General features: G+C 37.4%; 1 protein-coding gene across 2 annotated transcripts in view; it reads left to right on the forward strand.

Moving 5' to 3' along the window:
• Positions 1-21,581, forward strand: part of RRAGB (Ras related GTP binding B) — a 50,942-nt gene that overhangs the window by 6,839 nt on the left and 22,522 nt on the right. For both annotated transcript variants that reach the window (XM_082864064.1, XM_082864065.1), the window contains exon 4: positions 4,120-4,186. In XM_082864064.1, coding sequence (XP_082720190.1) covers positions 4,120-4,186 — 67 coding nt within the window. The remainder of the gene's footprint in view (positions 1-4,119; positions 4,187-21,581) is intronic.

A 21,581-nucleotide genomic window follows, 5' to 3' on the forward strand; every position in this document is an offset into this window, starting at 1 on the left:
TGCAAATTATATGAACCCTGTACATGAAGCAGGCCATTTGTTTTAACAAGTGTTTTTCTGGAGCCTCCTGTGGATGGGACAAGGCTCTTGACCTTAAGAATATCTCAAGTGGACCTTTATCAATAATACTTTGTTAGCAAGTGCTGTATTTCTTAAAGGTGATAAAAGTATACTTCAAAATATTATGTTGGCCTGATGCTTTAGTGTATCACTAGCTAGTTTGTCATTGCTGAAGAAAGGTCTTGGTTCTACTTGCTAAACTTATAGACTAATTAAAAATACATATAGTGTATTGATTTTTACTTACTATTTTTGTGAAGTTGCTGATTTTCTTTAAAAGTAGTGAAAGAGTACTTATTCTAAAATATTATATCACCTTGAAGGTTTTAGTGTTTCTCTAGTTTGTCATTGCTGAAAAAAGTCCAGGTTCATTTTGTTAAACTTAGAGTGTACTGTGTTTTGAAATTTGAAGTAAGGATACAGAATGGTGGTATTCATTTATCAGGGGGCTGTTAAAATGTGTTTGTTGGAATAGTAAACTTGTCGATAAAAATGTGATTATGAAGTATTTTGGTCTCAAACACTGTTGACGGCTCCAAGATTTCCTGCCTTCTCAAAATTCTCTGATCCCTTGGCTTTTATTTAATGCTTTATTACCCTGGTTTTATTCCTTTATCTTTAACCATCCCTTCCTTTTAAAAAAATGAATATTTTCTTCTTTCTGCCCCGTAAGTGTATGTGATTTCCCAAAGCTCTGTTCTTGGTTCTTTTCAGTTGCTGTTGTGATAGCAGGGCAGGAAGATTAGGAGAGCCAGAGGGCCCTACAGGAGACCTGAGACTAAAGAGGGAGGCAGAAATTGGGGGTTAGATCATAAAATGCCCTGTAAGCCAAGTCAGGTTGTTTAAACTGAGGGTAGAAGGCAACCCTTAGAGAGTTTCAAACAGAAAAGTAATATGGTCAGATTTCAATATTTTTAATTTTCAATTTTAATTAGAAAAGTAATACTTGTGAAAGATTCAAACATTGCAGAAGTGTAGAAAGTCTACTCTGTCCCTCATTCTCAGGCCTACTTCCTAGGGACAACCACCATTAGTAATTTGAGGTTATCCTTTTGGCCTTATGTTTTCTGGGTATATACAGTAATATATAGACAGAGACATGTTATTTTTTTTTCTTTTTAAAGAAGAATGAAATAAAATCTGCACTGTGGAGAGATCATTATACCTGTAATATAGAGGATAGTTTGGAGGGAGGCAAGGGAAGAAACAGATTGACAGATTAGGGAACTGTTTTTAGTAGACCAGGTAAGAGATTATAGGGGCTTAACTTGGGTTAGGGTGGTAATAGTGGATGTGGTGAAAAGTAAATGGATTTGGGATATTTAAAAGGTAGAGTCAATATGACTTGCTGGTAGGTTTGGGGGGAATGATGGGGGAAAGACTGGACTCAAGGATGAAACTTAGTGTTTGGCTTAGGCATCTGGTTAAATTCACTGAGTTAAGGAGGACTGAAAGAGGAATAGATTTTGTGGGAAGAATGGGCAGATGATGAGTTATATTTGGATACACTGAGTTTGGGATACTTGTGGTTTATGCAAGTAAAGATGTCCAGTATATGATTCAGAAAGGGAAGAGAGAAATCTGTATTATAGATACATGTTTATGGATTATCAGTATCCAAATGGTAAATGAGATGATATGAATTGATTAGCTTGCCTGGCGGAAAGAATACATAGAGAGAAGAGTAGGTGGCCAAAGATGGAATCCTGAATAACTCCAGCATTTAAGGGACAGAAAGAAGAATAGGAGCCTGTGAAAGAGGACCTGCCAGAGAGGTTATAGGCAATGCTCTCAGAGGCCAGGAGAAGAGAATTTTTTGAGAAGAGAGTAGTCAACAGTGTCATGCTGCAGAAAGTAAGACAAGGACTAAAAAGTCCATTGGATTTGGTAATGGGGCCATTGGTCACTTGATGAGAGCAATTTCTATGATATGGGAGTAGAAACCAGATTTCTATCCCATGTGCTCCATATCTAAACAGTCGCTGAATCCTGTCACTTCTTTTATTATTGTCTTTCCCTTTCTCAGTAGCACTTCTTTCCATTTTTTTTTAGTACTAGACCGTTTACATAGTCTTCAAATTAATAGCAGTTTGAGCACCTACTCTCTCGTAGACTCTGTTGGAAATACAAAGACATGTAAGATATGATTCCTTTTCCAAGGAGGGGGAAGTAAAGGGGAGAAGGGAAGTAGTTTGAGCACCTACTACGTGCCAGGCACTTGATGTATAATAATTCCTGTAATCCTCACAGTAATGTGAGGTCAATAGTATGCCTCCCACCTTTTTTTTAACAGAAGAGGAAACTAATACTCAGAGGTTAAGTGACTTACCCAAGGTCACACAGAGAGGTAGAGCTGGTATTTGAACTCAGAACTGTTTGACTCCAATGTCCATGTTTTTTTTAAGTAATGCTTTTCTGCTTATGCTCTAGTTTATGAGAAGATAAAATTGCACAAAAGTTAGATAGCAGTCAATTTAAGCAACAGCTGCAAGGTAGTCATAGAAGAAACACCACTGTGTGATGTTTAACTGTTACATAAATTGTAAAGATGATAATTGCTAGACTTTGAGAAATTTCCAGGATAAGAATTTTCATTATTGTTCCTTGTGATTTTTAGTGCCTGGCAGAGAGTAGATGCTTAATAAATGTTTAAATGAATTCAGAGGGAGTGATGATGGTAAGTGGGGGTGGCCAGGTAGGGCTTTTAGAGGAGGTGGGATTTAAGCTGGGTCGTAGAAGATGAATCTGACTTTGGAAGAAAGGTGGGGAGGACTTTCTAGGCAGATGGACACAGTAGGCAAAGTAAAGGGTGGGGAGGGAGGTGTAAGGCAGAGGTCGCAAACAGGCAGCCCGTATGCTGGATAAGGCCTGTAGATGTGTTTTGTTTGGCCTATGTAATGTTTTAGAAAAATTGGAATTAGTTATCAATATGTAAAAGTTTCCATAAAAAATCTGGATTTCCTACTACTATTGAAAAATTTAAAGATCTAGTAATCCTGAGCCCACGTTCCTGCATGGCAAATGAGCTAGAGCTGTGTAACTGCTACCCACTCCATCGTCCCCTTGGGTGGATATTTACTCTCCATACATGATCAACTTCATTCTTGTACGTTTACCGGCCTGGCTCCTATTAGCAAGTTTGCGACCCCTGATGTAAGGTATGTTGGAGGTTGGGGTGGTAGAGGGGTTTGGGAGGACTATGAATAAACCAAATTGGACTGGAACGAAAGGCTTCGTTAATGTGAATCATTGGGGAACATAAAGGTAGATTGGAAGCCAAATTCTGAAGGACCTTGAATGCCCCACGTGTAGGTATGGAGGAGCCATTGAAAGTTTTTTGAATGGGGAGTGACATGTTCAAAGTAGTGTTAAGAAGATGAATCTTGCAGTAGCCTATAGGATGAAGTAAAGTGAGTAAGGCTTCCTGGTGGGAGGTAATTATGGGGCTACTGTAGTTGTATAGGCTTGCGAAGGTAAGGGCCTTCCTTAATGTTAGTAGCAGGTTGTAAAACAAAGAGTGGAATTGAGAGAGATTGCAAAGGAATAGCAATGAATTGAATGTGGACAGAGGAGTAAAAAATGACCCCCTCAAAATGGGAAAATGGTAGGGTCATTAACCAAAATAGGAAATCAATAGAGGGAGCAAGTTTGGTTATGTTTTATGTTTGTTTTGTATTTGGTTTTTGTTGTCTTTTTCTAATTTTTAAATTTTTTGTGGGTGGTGTTTATGGGTCAGAAAAGAGCTATTAAATGGTATATGTCTCTGTCTTACATGTTGAAATTTTAACAGTATTATAATTGGAGATTGTTTCTGCTCTAAGCACTAAAACAACTAAAAAGTAAAACGACTTACGTGAGAGCCAGTTCTGTAGCTCAGGGTAGTTTAGGTGCCCACCTTGCCACTAAACCACACCACTAAGCTGAAAATCACCTTCTTGTTGTAGCTTTGAGCATTTCACTCCACTTTGGTCCTTCTAAATTTCATGGGTTAGCACGTTGCTTATTTTGAGTTTCATCGCGCATGCTACAATTACTAGATTTGTCATGTTTGTCTTCCAGTTGATGTAGAACATTCTCATGTTCGATTTCTGGGAAACCTGGTGTTGAACCTGTGGGACTGTGGTGGGTAAGTACCATCTGCTTAATTCTTCATGAGGCAGATGTCAATAATCATGGCATGTAGTATAATCAGCACAGAGAATACATTAAAGTAACTATCATTTGTAATAGCTACATTAGATAGAAATTACTTCAGAATTGGCACTTGATTAAATAAAGATCTCTGACTTTCATGTCATTGCGAAAATGCCCTCTGTATGTGACATGTTTAAGCAGCACTCACACAAGCTGTATCTAGGTATCTGTAGTATGGGATCGAACATTCTTCTCTTTTTCTGGTGAAGAAATTAGGTTTCTATCTCAGGTGGCCTAACATCAGTCCTGAGCTCTTAGCCATCACGCCATACTGCCTCATTCTTTGTTATTTCAGTAATTATCTCCAGGCAGTCTAAGCACTGTTGATTGGACCTCAGTTCTCCAGCTGAGTTTCCCACTGTTGGAGGAATAGGAGACAGTTTTTCCTCTCATGTCCAGGACACTTCCAGAATATCCTATCATAAATACACATTCACTGTGCATATGGTGCTCCCTTGCATCTCTGTACTGAAGCAGCAATATGTAGTGCACAGTGGTTAGGAGCCTAAGCTATGGAGTTAGATTGGGGTTTGTATCTCAGCTCTGTTAGCTGTGTTATCTTGGATAGATCATTTAAACTCTCTGAGCTACAGTTTCTTCATCTGTACAATAGGAATAATGATAGTACCAACTCGTATGGTGGTTTTGATGATTAAGATTATATATATGTGTGTGTATATAATATATACATTATATACATATATATATATATATGTATGTATATAATCTCAAGAGTACCTACAAAATAAATGAATGTTATAATTAGCTCAGTGTCTCCCAGCTCCTCGTATAGAGCCAGCCATGGAGTAGGTGCTCAATGAATATTTGTTGAAAGAATAACAAATAAGAAAATGACTTCCTTATTGCTAGCAGATGGATAACACCCAAGTAGCTTTCTCCATGTAAATCCTTCCTCAGTATCATTGCTTCCAATTCTGTAATCTGTGTCAAGAGATTAGTTCAAGTCCTTTGCTTTTAGGCACTAACGTTATTGTCATTTTTACAGATAAGGCACAGCTACTTAATACCAAAGTATAGAACTAGAAGCTAGGTTCATGATTTTTTTTAAAAGAACTGCTGTTTATTGAGAGCATGCTATATGCCAGGTTTCATGCTAGATTCTTTCCTGTAGGAAAGAAAATCTATAGATTTTCAGGATAGCCTTCAGAAATGTAGAAAATTAAATTTACCAGAAACCCCCACCCCAGTTCACTGATTATTCTGGTTTTCTAGAAATCTATTCAACACTCATTCAGCAAACATCTATTGATCACCTACCACATACCACACAGTGAGCAAAGCATTGAAAGTTACACCATAGTAGATTAACATACACAGTATTTGGTGGCTATGACAAAAACCTTCAAAGTAAATATAATCTTTTTTCTTTCCTTTATTTATTTAGTTGTTTTATTTTTGTCTAGTTTTTAAGATTTAACTTTTGTTGAGGTAACATTGGTTTATAACATAAGTTTCATGTGTACAACATTATATTTCTACTTCTGTATATTTTACAGCATGCTCACAACCAAAAATTTAGTTTCTATCCATTCATCAGCATACAGTTGACCACCTTTACCCTTTCTTCCCTCCCCGCTGCCCCTTTCCCTCTGGTAACCACTACTCTGTTCTCTGTATCTATGGGTTTGTTTTTGTTTTATTTTATTTATTGTTTGTTTGTTTTTTTATATCATGGGTGAGATCATATGGTATTTGTCTTTGTCCATCTGACTTATTTCACTTAGCATAATACCCTCAAGATCCATCCATGTTGTTGCAAATGGCAAGTTTTCATTGTTTTTATGGCTGAGTAGTAGTACATTGTATATAGATACCACATCTTTTTTTTTCCCTAGTACAGTACTTTACTTCTTTAGAGCAGTTTTGGATTCACAACAAAATTGAAAAAAAAGTATAGATATTTCCCATTACCCCCTGTCTCCACACGTGCATAGCCTCTCCCATTATTAACATTCCCCATCAGAGTGATACATTTGTTACAAGTGATGAGCCTACATTGACACATGATTATTACCCAAAGTCTATAGTTTACATTAGGGTTCATTCTTGGTATTGCACATTCTATGTGTTTGGACAAATATGTAATGACATGAATCCACCATCATAGTATCATACACAGTAGTTTCACTGCCCTAAAAATCATATGTGCTCTGCCTATGCATCCCTCCCTCCACCCTAACTCATGGCAACCATTAATCTTCTTAAAATCTCCATAGTTTTAACTTTTTCAGAATGTCATAAAGTTGGAATCACACAGTGTGTAGCCTTTTCATATTGGCGTCTTTTTTTTTTTTCCTTATTTTCTTTTTGGCTGCACCACGCAGCATGTGGGATCTTAGTTCTCTGACCAGGGATTGAAGCCATGTCCGCTGCATTGGAAGCATGGAGTCTTAACCAGTGGACCACAGGGAAATCCCCATATTGGCTTCTTTCACTTACTAATGTACATTTTTTAATATCTTTATTAGAATATAATTGCTTTACAATGATGTGTCAGTTTCTGCTTTATAACACAGTGAATCAGTTATACATATACATATGTCCCCATATCTCTTCCCTCTTGCATCCCTCCCTCCCACTCTCCCTATCCCACCCCTCTTGGTGGTCACAAAGACTGAGCTGATCTCCCTGTGCTATGCGGCTGCTTCCCACTAGCTATCTGATTTATATTTGGTAGTGTATATATGTCCATGCCACTCTTTCACTTTGTCCCAGCTTGCCCTTTCTCCTCCCCATATCCTCAAGTCCATTCTCTGGTAGGTCTGTGTCTCTATTCCTGTCTTGCCCCTAGGTTCTTCATGACCATTTTTTCCCCTTAGATTCCATATATATGTGTTAGTATACAGTATTTGTTTTTCTCTTTCTGACTTACTTCACTCTGTATGACAGAATCTAGGTCAGTCCACCTCACTACAAATAACTCAATTTCGTTTCTTTTTATGGCTGAGTAATATTCCATTGTATATATGTGCCACATCTTCTTTATCCATTCATCTGTCGATGGACACTTAGGTTGCTTCTATGTCCTGGCTATTGTAAATAGAACTGCAGTGAACATTTTGTTACATGACTCTTTTGGAATTATGGTTTTCTCAGGGTATATGCCCAGTAGTGAGATCGCTGGGTCATATGGTAGTTCCATTTTTAGTTTTTTAAGTAACCTCCATACTGTTCTCCGTATTGGCTGTACCAATTTACACTCCCACCAACAGTACAAGAGGGTTCCCTTTTCTCCACACCCTCTCCAGCATTTATTGTTTCTAGATTTTTTGATGATGGCCATTCTGACTGGTGTGAGATGATATCTCATTGTAGTTTTGATTTGCATTTCTCTAATGATTAATGATGTTGAGCATTCTTTCATGTGTTTGTTGGCAATCTGTATATCTTCTTTGGAGAAATGTCTGTTTAGGTCTTCTGTCCATTTCTGGATTGGGTTGTTTGATTTTTGATATTGAGGTGTATGAGCTGGAGATTAATCCTTTTTCAGTTGCTTCATTTGCAAAAATTTTCTTGCATTCTGAGGGTTGTCTTTTGGTCTTGTTTATGGTTTCCTTTGCTGTGCAAAAGCTTTTAAGTTTCATTAGGTCCCATTTGTTTATTTTTTTTTATTTCCATTTCGCTAGGAGGTGGGTCAAAAGCATCTTGATGTGATTTATATCATAGATTGTTCTGCCTATGATTTCCTCTAAGAGTTTTATAGCATCTGGCCTTATATTTAGGTCTTTAATCCATTTTGAGTTTATTTTTGTGTATAGTGTTAGGGAGTATTCTAATTTCATTCTTTTACATGTAGCTGTCCAGTTTTCCCAGCACCACTTACTGAAGAGACTGTATTTTCTCCACTGTATATTCTTGCCTCCTTTATCAAAGATATGGTGACCATATGTGTGTGGAGTTTTCTCTGGGCTTTCTATCCTGTTCCACTGAACTATATTTCTGTATTTGTGCCAGTAGCATACTGTTTTGATTACTGTAGCTTTGTAGTATAGTCTGAAGTCCAGGAGCCTGATTCCTCCAGCTCCATTTTTCTTTCCCAAGATTGCTTTGGGTATTCGGGGTCTTTTGTGTTTCCATATAAACTGTGAAATTCTTTGTTGTAGTTCAGTGAAAAATGCCACTAGTAGTTTGATATGGATTGCATGGAATCTGTAGATTGCTTTGGGTAGTAGAGTCATTTTCACAATGTTGGTTCTTCCAATCCAGGAACATGGTATATCTCTCCATCTATTTGTATCACCTTTAATTTCTTTCATCAGTGTCTTATAATTTTCTGCATACAGGTCTTTTGTCTCTTTAGGTAGGTTTATTCCTAGATATTTTATTCTTTTTGTTGCAATGGTAAATGGGAGTGTTTTCTTAATTTCACTTTCAGATTTTTCATCATTAGTGTATAGGAATGGAAGAGATTTCTGTGCATTAATTTTGTATCCTACTACTTTACCAAATTCATTGATTAGCTCTAGTAGGTTTCTGGTAGCCTTTAGGATTCTCTATGTATAGTATCATGTCATCTGCAAACAGTGACAGTTTTACTTCTTCTTTTCCGATTTGGATTCTTTTATTTCTTTTTCTTCTCTGATTGCTGTGGCTAAAACTTCCAAAACTATGTTGAATAAGAGTGGTGAGAGTGGGCAACCGTGTCTTGTTCCTGATCTTAGTGGAAATGGTTTCAGTTTTTTACCATTGAGGACGCTGTTGGCTGTGGGTTTGTCATATATGGCCTTTATTATGTTGAGGAAAGTTACCTCTATGCCTACTTTCTACAGGATTTTTATCATAAATGAGTGTTGAATTTTGTCAAAAGCTTTCTCTGCCTCTGTTGGATGATCATATGGTTTTTCTCCTTCAATTTGTTAATATGGTTTATCACATTGATTGATTTGCATATATTGAAGAATCCTTGCATTCCTGGTATAAACCCCACTTGATCATGGTGTATGATCCTTTTAATGTGCTGTTTGAATCTATTTACCAGTATGTTGTTGAGGATCTTTGCATGTATGTTCATCAGTGATATTGGCCTGTAGTTTTCCTTTTTTGTGACATCTTTGTCTGGTTTTGGTATCAGGGTGATGGTGGCCTCGTACAATGAATTTGGGAGTGTTCCTCCCTCTGCTGTATTTTGGAAGCGTTTGAGAAGGGTAGGTTTTAGCTCTTCTCTAAATATTTGATAGAATTCACTTGTGAAGCCATCTGGTCCTGGACTTTTGTTTCTTGGAAGATTTTTAATCACACTTTCAGTTTCAGTGCTTGTGATTGGTCTGTTCATATTTTCTATTTCTTCCTGGTTCAGTCTCAGAAGGTTCTGCATTTCTAAGAATTTGTCCATTTCTTCCAGGTAGTCCATTTTATTGGCCTATAGTTGCTTGAAGTAATCTCTCATGATCCTTTGTATTTCTGCATTGTCAGTTGTTACTTCTCCTTTTTCATTTCTAATTCTGTTGATTTGAGTCTTCTCCCATTTTTTCCTTGGTAATCTGGCTAATGGTTTATCTATTTTGTTTATCTTCTCAAAGAACCAGCTTTTAGTTTTATTGATCTTTGCTGTCATTTCCTTCATTTCTTTTTCATTTATTTGTGATCGGATCTTTATGATTTCTTTCCTTCTGCTATGTTTGGGGTTTTTTGTTCTTTTCTCTCTAATTGCTTTAGGTGTAAGGTAACATTATTTATTTGAGCTGTTTCTTCTTGCTTGAGGTAGGAATATATTGCTATAAACTTACTTCTTAGAACTACTTCTGCTGCATCCCATAGGTTTTGGGTCATCGTGTTTTCATTGTCGCTTGTTTCTAGGTAGTTTTTGACTTCCTCTTTGATTTCTTCAGTGATCTATTGGTTATTTAGTAGTGTATTGTTTAGGCTCCATGTATTTGTATTTTTTACAGAATTTTTTCCTGTAATTGATATGTACTCTCATAGTGTTGTGGTTGGAAAAGATATTTGCTATGATTTCAATTTTCGTAAATTTACCAAGGCTTGATTTGTGACACAAGATATGATCTATCCTGGAGAATGTTCCATGAGCACTTGAGAAGAATGTGAATTCTGTTGTTTTTGGATGGAATGTCCTATAAATATCATTTAAGGCCATCTTGTTTAATGTATCATTTAAAGCTTGTGTTTCCTTATTTATTTTCATTTTGGATGATCTGTCCATTGGTGAAATGGGGTGTCGAATTCACCTACTAAGATCGTGTTACTGTCAGTTTCCCCTTTTATAGCTTTTCATAGTTGCCTTATGTATTGAGGTGCTCCTATGTTGGGTGCATAAATATTTACAATTGTTATATCTTCTTCTTGGATCGATCCCTTGATCATTATGTAGTGTCCTTCTTTGTTTCTTGTAATAGTCTTTGTTTTAAAGTCTTTTTTGTCTGATATGGGAATTGCTACTCCAGCTTTCTGTTGATGTCCACTTGCATGGAATATCATTTTCCATCCCCCGACTTTCGGTCTGTATGTGTCCCTATGTCTGACGTGGGTCTCTTGTAGACAGCATGTATACGGGTCTTGTTTTTGTATCCATTCAGCTAGTCTGTGTCTTTTGGTTGGAGCATTTAATCCATTTATATTTAAGGTAATTATTGATATGTATGTTCCTAATACCATTTTCTTAATTGTTTTGGGTTGGTTATTGTAGGTCTTTTCCTTCTCTTGTGTTTCCTGCCTAGAGAAGTTCCTTTAGCATTTGTTGTAAAGCTGGTTTGGTGGTTCAGAATTCTCTTGGCTTTTGCTTATCTGTAAAGATTTTAATTTCTCAATCAAATCTGAATGAGATCCTTGCTGGGTAGAGTAATCTTGGTTGTAGCTTTTTTTCTCCTTCATCACTTTAAATATGTCCTGCCACTCCCTTCTGGCTTGGATAGTTTGTGCTGAAAGATCAGCTGTTAACCTTATGGGTATTCCTTTGTGTGTTACTTGTTGCTTTTCCCTTGCTGCTTTTATGGTGTTAGGGTCTAATTTCATTCTTTTACATGTAACTGTCCAACTTTCCTAGCACCACTTATTGAAGAGACTGTATTTCTCGATTGTGTATCCATGCCTCCTTTGTCATAGATTAGTTGACCACAGGTGCATGGGTTTATCTATGGGCATTCTATCTTGTTCCTTTTATCTATGTTTCTGTTTTTGTGCCAGTACCATATTGTCTTCATTACTTGTAGCTTTGTAGTATAGTCTGAAGTCAGGGACTCTGATTCTTCCAGCTCTGTTTTTTTCCCCACAAGACTGCTTTGGCTATTCAGGGTCTTTTCCGTCTGCATACAAATTTTAAGATTTTTTGTTCTGGTTAAGAAAAATGCCATTGGTAATTTGATAGGGATTGCATTGAACCTGTAGATTGCTATGGGTAGTAAAGTCACTTTCACAGGATTGATTCTTCCAATCCAAGAACGTGGTATATCTCTCTATCTGTTGGTATCATCTTTAATTTCTTTCATCAGTGTCTTATACTTTTCTGCATACAGGTCTTTTGTCTCCCTAGGTAGGTTTATTCCTAGGTATTTTATTCTTTTTGCAGCAGTGGTAAATGGGAGTGTTTTCTTACTTTCAATTTCAGACTTTTCATCATTAGTGGATAGGAATGCAAGAGATTTCTGTGTATTAATTTTGTATCCTGCAACTTTACCAGATTTATTGATTAGCTCTAGTAGTTTTCTGGTGGCATCTTTAGGATTCTCTATGTATACTATCATGTCATCGGCAAACAGTGACAGTTTTACTTCTTCTTTTCCAATTTGGATTCCTTTTATTTCTTTTTCTTCTCTAATTGCCGTGGCTAGGACTTCGAAAACTATGTTGAATAATAGTGGTGAGAGTGGACATGCTTGTCTTGTTCCTGATCTTAGAGGATACGCTTTCAGTTTTTCACCATTGAGAATGATATTCACTGTAGGTTTGTCGTATATGGCCTTTGTTATGTTGAGGTAGGTTCCCTCTATGTCCAGTTTCTGGAGAGTTTTTATCATAAATTGGTGTTGAATTTTGTCAAAAGCTTTTTCTGCATCTATTGAGATGACTATATGGTTTTTCCTTCTTCAATTTGTTAATATGTTGTATATCAGTGATTGATTTGCATATATTGAAGGACCCTTGCTCCCTGGGATAAATTCCAGTTGATTATGGTGTATGATCCTTTTAACATTTTGTTTGATTCTGTTTGCTAGTATTTCATTAAGGATTTTTGCATCTATATTCATCAGTGATATTGGTCTGTAATTTTCTTTTTTTTTGTAGTATCTTTGTTTGGTTTTGGTATCACGGTGATGGTTGCCTCATAGAATGAGTTTTGGAGTGTTCCTTCCTCCATAATTTTTTGGAAGTGTTTGAGAAGGATGTGTGTTATGTCATTTCTAAAAGTTTGATAGAATTCACCTGTGAAGCCATCTGGTCCTGGAGTTTTGTTTTTTGGAAGATTTTTAATCACAGTTTCAATTTCATTACTTGTGATTGGTCTGTTCATATTTTCTGTTTTTTCCTGGTTCAGTCTTGGAAGGTTATACCTTTCTAAGAATTTGTCCATTTCTTCCAGGTTGTCCATTTTATTTGCAAAGGGTTGCTTTTAGTAGTCTCAGGATGCTTTGTATTTCTGTGGTGTCTGTTGTAACTTGTCCTTTTACTTTTCTAATTTTATTGATTTGTGTCCTCTCCCTCATTCTCTTGATACATCTGGCTTATGGTTTATCAATTTTGTTTATCTTCTCAAGGAACCAGCTTTTAGTTTTATTGATTCTTGCTATTGTTTTCTTTGTTTCTATTTCATTTATTTCTGCGCTGATCTTTATGATTTCTTTCCCTCTGCTAACTTTGGGATTTGTTTGTTCTTCTTTGTCTAGTTACTTTAGGTGTAAGCTTAGATTGTTTATTTGAGATTTTTCTTATTTTTTGAGGTAGGCTTGTATAGATATAAACTTCATTCTTAGAACTGCTTTTGCTACATACCATAGGTTTTGAATCATCGTGTTTTCATTGTCATATGTCTCTAGGTATTTTTAATTGCTCCTTTGATGTCTTCAGTGATCTCTTGTTTATTTAGTAACGTATTGTTTAGCCTCCATGTGTTTGTGTTTTTTACGTTTTTTCCCCTGTAATTCATTTCTAATCTCATAGCATTGTGGTCAGAAAAGATGCTTGCTATGCTTTCAGTTTTATTAAATTTACTGTGGCTTGATTTGTAACCCAAGTTGTGATCTGTCCTGGAGAATGTTTCGTGTGCACTTGAGAAGAAATTGTAATCTGCTGCTTCTGGATGGAATGTTCTATAACTGTCAATTAAATCTATCTTGTCTATTGTGTCATTTAAAGGTTTTGTTTCCTTATTTATTTTCATTTTGGTTGATCTGTCCATTGGTGTAAGTGAGGTGTTAAAGTCCCCCACTATTATTGTGTTACTGTCGATTTCCTCTTTTATAGCTGTTAGCAGTTGCCTTATGTATTGTTGTGCTCCTATGTTGGGAGCATATATATTTATAATTATTATCTCTTCTTGTTGGATTGATACCTTGATTATTATGTAGTGTCCTTCCTTGTCTGTTGTAACATCCTTTATTTTAAAGTCTATTTTATCTGATATGAGTATTGCTACTCCAGCTTTCCTTTGATTTCCATTGCATGGAATAACTTTTTTCCATCCCCTCACTTTCAGTCTGTATGTGTCCCTAGGTCTGAAGTGGTTCTCTTGTAGACAGCATATATACGGGTCTTGTTTTTGTATCAATTCAGCCAGTCTGTGTCTTTTGGTTGGAGCATTTAATCCATTTACTTTTAAGGTACTTATCGATATGTATGTTCCTGTTACCATTTTCTTAATTGTTTTGGGTTTTTTATTGTAGGTCTTTTCCTTCTCTTGTGTTTCTTGCCTAGAGAAGTTCCTTTAGCATTTGTTGTAAAGCTGGTTTGGTGGTGCTGAACTCTCTCAGCTTTTGCTTGTCTGTAAAGGTTTTAATTTCTCCATCAAATCTGAATGAGATCCTTGCTGGGTAGAGTAATCTTGTTTGCAGGTTTTTCTCCTTCATCACTTTAAATATGTCCTGCCAGTCCCTTCTGTCTTGCAGAGTTTCTGCTGAAAGATCAGCTGTGAACCTTTTGGGGATTCCCTTGTATGTTATTTGTTGTTTTTCCCTTGCTGCTTTTAATATGTTTTCTTTGGATTTAATTTTTGATAGTTTGATTAATATGTGTCTTGGCATGCTTCTCCTTGGATTTATCCTGTATGGTACTCTCTGTGTTTCCTGGACTTGATTAACTCTTCCCTTTCCCATATTAGGGAAGTTTTCAACTATAATCTCTTCAAATATTTCCTCAGTCCCTTTCTTTTTCTCTTCTTCTTCTGGGACCCCTATAATTCGAATGTTGGTACATTTAGTGGTGTTCCAGAGGTCTCTGAGACTGTCCTCAATTGTTTTCATTGTTTATTCTGCTCTGCTGTAGTTATTTCCCCTATTTTTTCTTCCAGGTCAGTTATCTGTTCTTCTGCCTCAGTTATTATGCTATTGATTCCTTCTAGAGAAATTTTAATTTCATTTATTGTGTTGTTCATCACTGTTTGTTTGCTCTTTACTTCTGGGTCCTTGTTACACATTTCTTTTATTTTCTCCTTTCTATTTCCAAGATTTTGGACCATCTTTACTATCATTACTCTGAATTCTTTTTCAGGTAGACTGTCTATTTCCTCTTCATTTGTTAAGTCTGGTGGGTTTTTGCCTTGCTCTTTCATCTGCTGTGTGTTTCTCTGTCTTCTCATTTTGCTTAAGTTACTTTGTTTGGAGTCTCCTTTTCACAGGCTGCAGGTTCGTATTTCCTGTTGTTTTTGGTGTCTGTCCCCAGTGGCTAAGGTTGGTTCAGTAGGTTGTGTAGGCTTCCTGGTCTAGGGGACTAGTGCCTGTGTTCTGGTGGATGAGGCTGGATCTTTTCTTTCTGGTGAATAGGCCTACATCTGGTGGTGTGTTTTGGGGTGTCTATGTCCTTATTATGATCTTAGGCAGCCTCTGTGCTAATAGATGGGGTTGTGTTCCTGTCTTTCTAGTTTTTTGGCATAGGGTGTCCAGCTCTGTAGCTTGCTAGTCATTGAGTGGAGCTGGGTCTTGGCATTGAGATGGAGATCTCTGGAGATTTTTGCCGTTTGATATTACGTGGAGCTGGGAGGTCTCTTGTGTACCAGTGTCCTGAAGTTGGCTCTCCCACCTCAGAGGCACAGCACTGACTCCTGGCTGGAGCACCAAGAGCCTTTCATCCACACGGCTCAGAAGAAAAGGGAGAAAAAGCGGAAAGAAAAAAAGAAAGAGGATAAGGTAAAATAAAGTAAAGTAAAATAAAATAAAGTTATTAAAATAAAAAATAATTATTAAGGAAACAATTTTTTAAAGTAAAAAAAAATGGACGGACAGACACCTAGGACAATATCACATACAGAAGCATACAGATACACGCTCACAAAAAGTGAAAAAGGGAAAAAAATATATACATCGTTGATCCCAACGTCCACCTCCTCGATTTGGGATGATTCGTTGTCTATTCAGGTATTCCACAGATGCAGGGTACATCACGTTGATTGTGCAGATTTAATCTGCTGCTCCTGAAGCTGCTGGGAGAAATTTCTCTTTCTCTTCTTTGTTCGCACAGCTCCCAGGGTTCAGCTTTGTATTTGGACCTGCTTCTGCCTGTAGGTCACCTGAGGGCCTCTGTTCTTCGCTGAGACAGGATGGGGTTAAAGGAGCAGCTGATTCGGGGTCTCTGGCTCACTGAGGCATGGGAGAGGGAGGGGAACGGAGTGCTGGTCGAGCCTGTGGCGGCAGAGGCCAGCATGACGTTGCACCAACCTAAGGCGCGCCATGTGTTCTCCTGGGATAGTTGTCCCTGCATCACGGGACCCTGGCTGTGGCAGGCTGCACAGGCTCCCAGGACGGGAGGTGAGGATAGTGACCTGTGCTTTCATGCAGGCTTCTTGGTGGCTGCAGCAGCAGCCTTAGCGTCCCATATCTGTCTCTGGGGTCCACGCTGTTAGCTGCGGCTCGCGTACATCTCTGGAGCTCCTTTAAACAGCACTCTTAATCCCCTCTCCTCATGCACCAGGAAACAAAGAGGCAAGAAAAAGTCTCTTCCCTCTTTGGCAGCTCCAGACTTTTTCCTGGACTCCCTCCCGGCTAGCTGTGGCGCACTAGCCCCTTCAGGCTCTGTTCATGCAGCCAACCTGAGTCCTCTCCCTGGGTCCTGAGCTCTGAAGCCCAAGCCTCAGCTCCCAGCCCTCACCCGCTGGGGCGGGTGAGCAGGCAAGCCTCTCGGGCTGGTGAGTGCTGGTCAGCACCGATCCTCTGTGCGGGATCTCTCCACTTTGCCCTTCGCACCCCTGTTTCTGCGCTGTCCTCTGTGGCTACAAAGCTTCCTCCCTCTGCTCCCCGCAGTCTCCGCCCACTAAGGGGCTTCCTAGTGTGTGGAAACCTTTCCTCCTTCACAGCTCCCTCCCATTGGTGCAGGTCCCATCTTTATTCTTTTGTCTGTTGTTTCTTTTTTTTTTTTTTTTTTGCCCTACCCAGTTACATGGGGAGTTTCTTGCCTTTGGGGAGGTCTGAGGTCTTCTGCCAGAGTTCAGTAGGTGTTCTGTAGGAGTTGTTCCACATGTAGATGTATTTTTGATGTATTTGTGGGAAGGAAGGTGATCTCCGCATCTCACTCTTCTGCCATCTTGAAGCTCCTCCTCCGATACCGTATCTTTTTCATCCGTTCATCTCTTGATGGGCACTTAGGTGGTTTCCATATCTTGGCTATTATAAATAATGCTGCAGTGAACATAGGGGTGCATGTATCTTTTCAAATTAGTGTTTTCATATTCTTTGGATAAATACCTGGAAGTGGGATAGCTGGATCATATGGTAGTTCTATTCTTGATGTATTTTTACATTTTATTTATGTATTTTTTTTCAGCTTTGTTGCTGCACATGGGCTTTCTCTAGTTGCATCAAATGGGGGCTACTCTTCTTTGTGATCCATAGGCTTCTCGTTCCTGTAGCTTCTCTTGTTGCGGAACATGGGCTCTAGGCATGAGGTCTTCAGTAGTTGTGGCTCACAGGCTCTAGAGTGCAGGCTCAGTAGTTGTGGCACATGAGCTTAGTTGCTCCATGACATGTGGGATCTTCCTGTACCAGGGATCAAACCTGTGTCCCCTCCATTAGCAGGCAGATTCCTCACCACTGCACCACCAGGGAAGTCCATAATTTTTATTTTTGAGGACTCTCCATATTTCTTCCATAGTCGCTGCACCAATTTACATTCCCACAAACAACATATGAAGGTTCCCCTTTCTACACTTGTTGTTTCTACACTTGTTATTTCTTGCCTTTTTGATAATAGGCAATCTAAGGGGCGTAAGTTGGTATATTATTGTGGTTTAGATTTACATTTCCATACTAATCAGTGACATTTAACATCTTTTCATGTGCCTGTTGGCCATCTGTATATCTTTGGGAAAATTTCTATTTAGCTGCTCTTCCCAGTTTTTTGTTTTTTGTTTTTTTTTTTTTGGTACGTGGGCCTCTCACTGTTGTGGCCTCTCCTGTTGTGGAGCACAGGCTTCGGATGCGCAGGCTCAGCGGCCATGGCTCATATGCCTAGCCACTCCGTGGCATGTGGGATCTTCCCAGACCGGGGCACAAACCCATGTCCCCTGCATCGGCAGGCAGACTCGCAACCACTGTGCCACCAGGGAAGCCCTGCTCTTCCCATTTTTTAATCAGGTTGCTTGTTTTGTTGTTGATGAGTTTGTATGAATTCTTTATGTATTTTGGATATTGACTGCTTATCAGATATATGATTTTCAAATACCTTTTTCCATTCAGTAGGTTGCCTTTTTGTTCTATTGATGGTTTCTTTTGCTATGAAGAAGCTTTTTATTTTGATGTAGTCCCATTTGTTTATTTTTGCTTTTGTTTCCTTTGTCTGAGGAGACATATCTAGAAAGACATTGCTAAGACTGATATCAAAGACCATACTGCCTATGTTTTCTTCTAGGAGTTTTATGGTTTCAAATCTTGTGTTGAAGTCCTTAAACCATTTTCAGTTATTTTTTCTGTATGGTGTGATATTGGTCTAGTTTCACGTTTTTGCATGTCACTCTTCATTTTTTCCAACACCATTTATTGAAGAGACTATTCTTTCTCCACTGTGTGTTCTTGCTCCTTTGTTGTAAATTAATTGTCCATATATGCATGGGTTTATTTCTAGGCTCTCAATTCTGCTCCTTGCTCTGTGTGTGTTTTTCTGCCAATACCATTCAGTTTTGATTACTGTGGCTTTGTAGTATATTTTGAAATCAGGGAGTGATGTACCTCCAGCTTTGTTCTTTTTTTCAGGATTGCTTTGTCTGTTTGGGATCTTCTATGTTTCCATAAAAATTTCAAATTTTAGGATTATTTGATGTATTTCTGTGAAAAATGTTGTTAGAATTTTGATAGGGATTGCATTCAGTTTTTATGTTGCTTTGGGTAATAGAGACATTTTAACGATACTAATTCTTCGAATCCAAGAGCAGAGAATATCTTCTCATTTATTTGTTTCTTCAATTCCTTTCATCATTGGTTTATAGATTTCAGTGTACAGTTCTTTTTTACTTCCTTGGTTAAATTTATTCCTAGGTATTTTATTATTTTTGTCACAATTACAAATGGTATTGTTTACTTAATCTCTCTTTCTACTAGCTCATTATTGGTGTATAGAAATACAACAGATTTTTGTATATTGATTTCATATCCTGCAAATTTAATGTCTTTGTTTCTTATTTCTAATAGTTTTTTTTGGTGGAGACTTCAGGATTTTCTATATATAAAATCATGTCATCTACAAATAGTAACAGTTTTACTTCTTTCTTTCCAATTTGGATGTCTTTTATTTCCTTTTCTTGCCTAATTGCTCTGACTAGGACTTCCAATACTATGTTGAATAAAAGTGGCTAGGGTGGGCATTCTTGTCTTGTTCCTGATTTTAGAGGAATAGCTTTCAGTTTTTCACCATTGAGTATGATGTTAGCTCTGGGTTTTTCATATATGGCCTTTATTATGTTGAGGTACATTCTTTTTATAACTACTTTATTGAGAGTTTTATCATAAATGTGTGTTGAATCTTGTCAAATGATTTTTCTGCAATTACTCAGATAATCATATGATTTTTATACTTTATTTTGTTAATCTGGTATATCACATGGCTTGATTTGCAGGTGTTGAACCATCCTTGTATAACTGGAATAAATCCCACCAGATCATGGTGCATGATGCTTTTAATGCATTGTATTTGGTTTGCTATTATTTTATTGAGGATTTTTGCATCTATGTGCATCAGAGATATTGGCTTGTAATTTTCTTTTTGTGTGTGTTGGCTTTGTCTGGTTTTGGTATCATGGTAATGTAGGCCTCATAAAATGAGTTAGGAAGTGTTCCTTTCTCTTCAGTTTTTTGGAGTAGTTTGGGAAGGATAGGTATTAAATCTTCCTTGAATGTTTGGTAGAATTCATCTGTGAAACCATGTGGTCCTGGACTTTTGTTTTTTGGTAGCTTTTTGATTACTGTTTTAATCTCTTTACTAGTGATCAGTCTATTCAAACTATTTCTTCATGGTTCTGTCATAGAAGGTTGTATGATTCTAAGAATTTGTCCATTTCTTCTAGGTTGTCCAATTTGTTGGAATATAGCTGTTCATAGTATTCTCTTATAATCCTTTGTATTTCTGTGGTATCTTTTGTTACTCTTCTCTTTTGTTTCTGATTTTTTAATCAGGATTTTCTCTCTTTTCTTCTTTGTGAGTCTAGCTAATGGTTTGTCAGGTTTTTTTATTCTTCAAAAGAACCCACTGTTAATATCATTGACCTTTTCTCTAGTCCTTTTAGTCTCTATTTCATTTATATCTGCTCTGATCTTTGTTATTTACTTTCTTTTACTGATCTTGGGCTTTGTTCTTCTTTTTCTAGTTCCTTTAGGTATAAAGTTATTTATTTGAGATTTTTCTTGTTTCTTGAGGTAGACCTGTATTACTATAAACTTCCCTATTTGTGCCACTTTGCTGGATCACATAGATTTTGATATGTCATATTTTCATTTGTCTTCAGGTAGTTTTTGATTTCTCCTTTGATTTCTTCATTGACCCAATATTGTTCAGTAACATGTTGTTCAGTCTCCACATATTTGTTATTTTTCCAGCTTTATTCTTGTGGTTGATTTGTTTCATACCATTGTCAGAAAAGATGCTTGATATGATTTCAGTCTTCTTAAATTTATTGAGCCTTGTTTTGTGTTACAACATATGGTCTATCTCTCAGAAAGTTCCATGTGCAGAAAAAGTTGTATTCTGCTGCATTTGGATGGAATGTTCTGTACAAATCTATCAAATCCATCTGGTCTGATATTTCATTTAAGGCCAGTGTTTCCTTCATTTAAGGCCATCTGTCTGGATGATCTGTCCATTGATGTAAGTGGGGTATTGGTGTTAAATTTCCCTGCTATTATCACATTGCTGTCAATTTGTTTTCTTCTGTTAATAATTGCTTTATATATTTTGGTGCTCCCATATTAATCACTGTTATATCATTTTTATCTCTTACTACCCTTTTTCGGCTTGAAGTCCATTTTGTGTGATATGAGTATGGCTACACCCACTTTCTTTTCACTGACATTTGCTTAGACAGTCACCTTCTGTCTGTTTACTTTTAGCCTATAGAGCTGAGGTGAATCTCATGGAGGCAGCACAGAGTTGAGTATTGTTTTATAACCTCTCCAGCTATTCTGTGTCTTTTGATTGGTGAATTCAGTTCATTTACATTTTGGGTGGTTATTAATGGATGAGTACTTAGTACTGCCATTTTATCTTCTGATTTCTGCTTGCTCTATATTATCATTGTTTCCTTTTTCTAACATCTTTATTGGAGTATAATTGCTTTACAATGTTGTGTTAATTTCTGCTGTACAAGATTTGATAGTGTATATATGTCAGTGCTACTCGCTCACTTCGTTCCAGCTTACCCATCACCCTCCCCATGTCCTCAAGTCCATTCTCTACGTCTGCGTCTTTATTCCTGTCCTGCCCCTAGGTTCATCAGAACCATTTTTTTAAGATCCCATATATATGTGTTAGCGTATGGTATTTGTTTTTCTCTTTCTGACTTCACTCTGTATGACAGACTAGGTCCATCCAGCTCATTAAAAATAACTCAGTTTCATTTCTTTTTATGGCTGAGTAATATTCCATTGTATATATATGCCACATCTACTCTATCCGTTAATCTGTTGATGGACACTTAGGTTGCTTCCATGTCCTGACTATTGTAA

The sequence above is a fragment of the Leucopleurus acutus genome (assembly GCF_964270905.1).
Source record: "Leucopleurus acutus genome assembly, chromosome: X".
Taxonomy (NCBI): domain Eukaryota; kingdom Metazoa; phylum Chordata; class Mammalia; order Artiodactyla; family Delphinidae; genus Leucopleurus; species Leucopleurus acutus.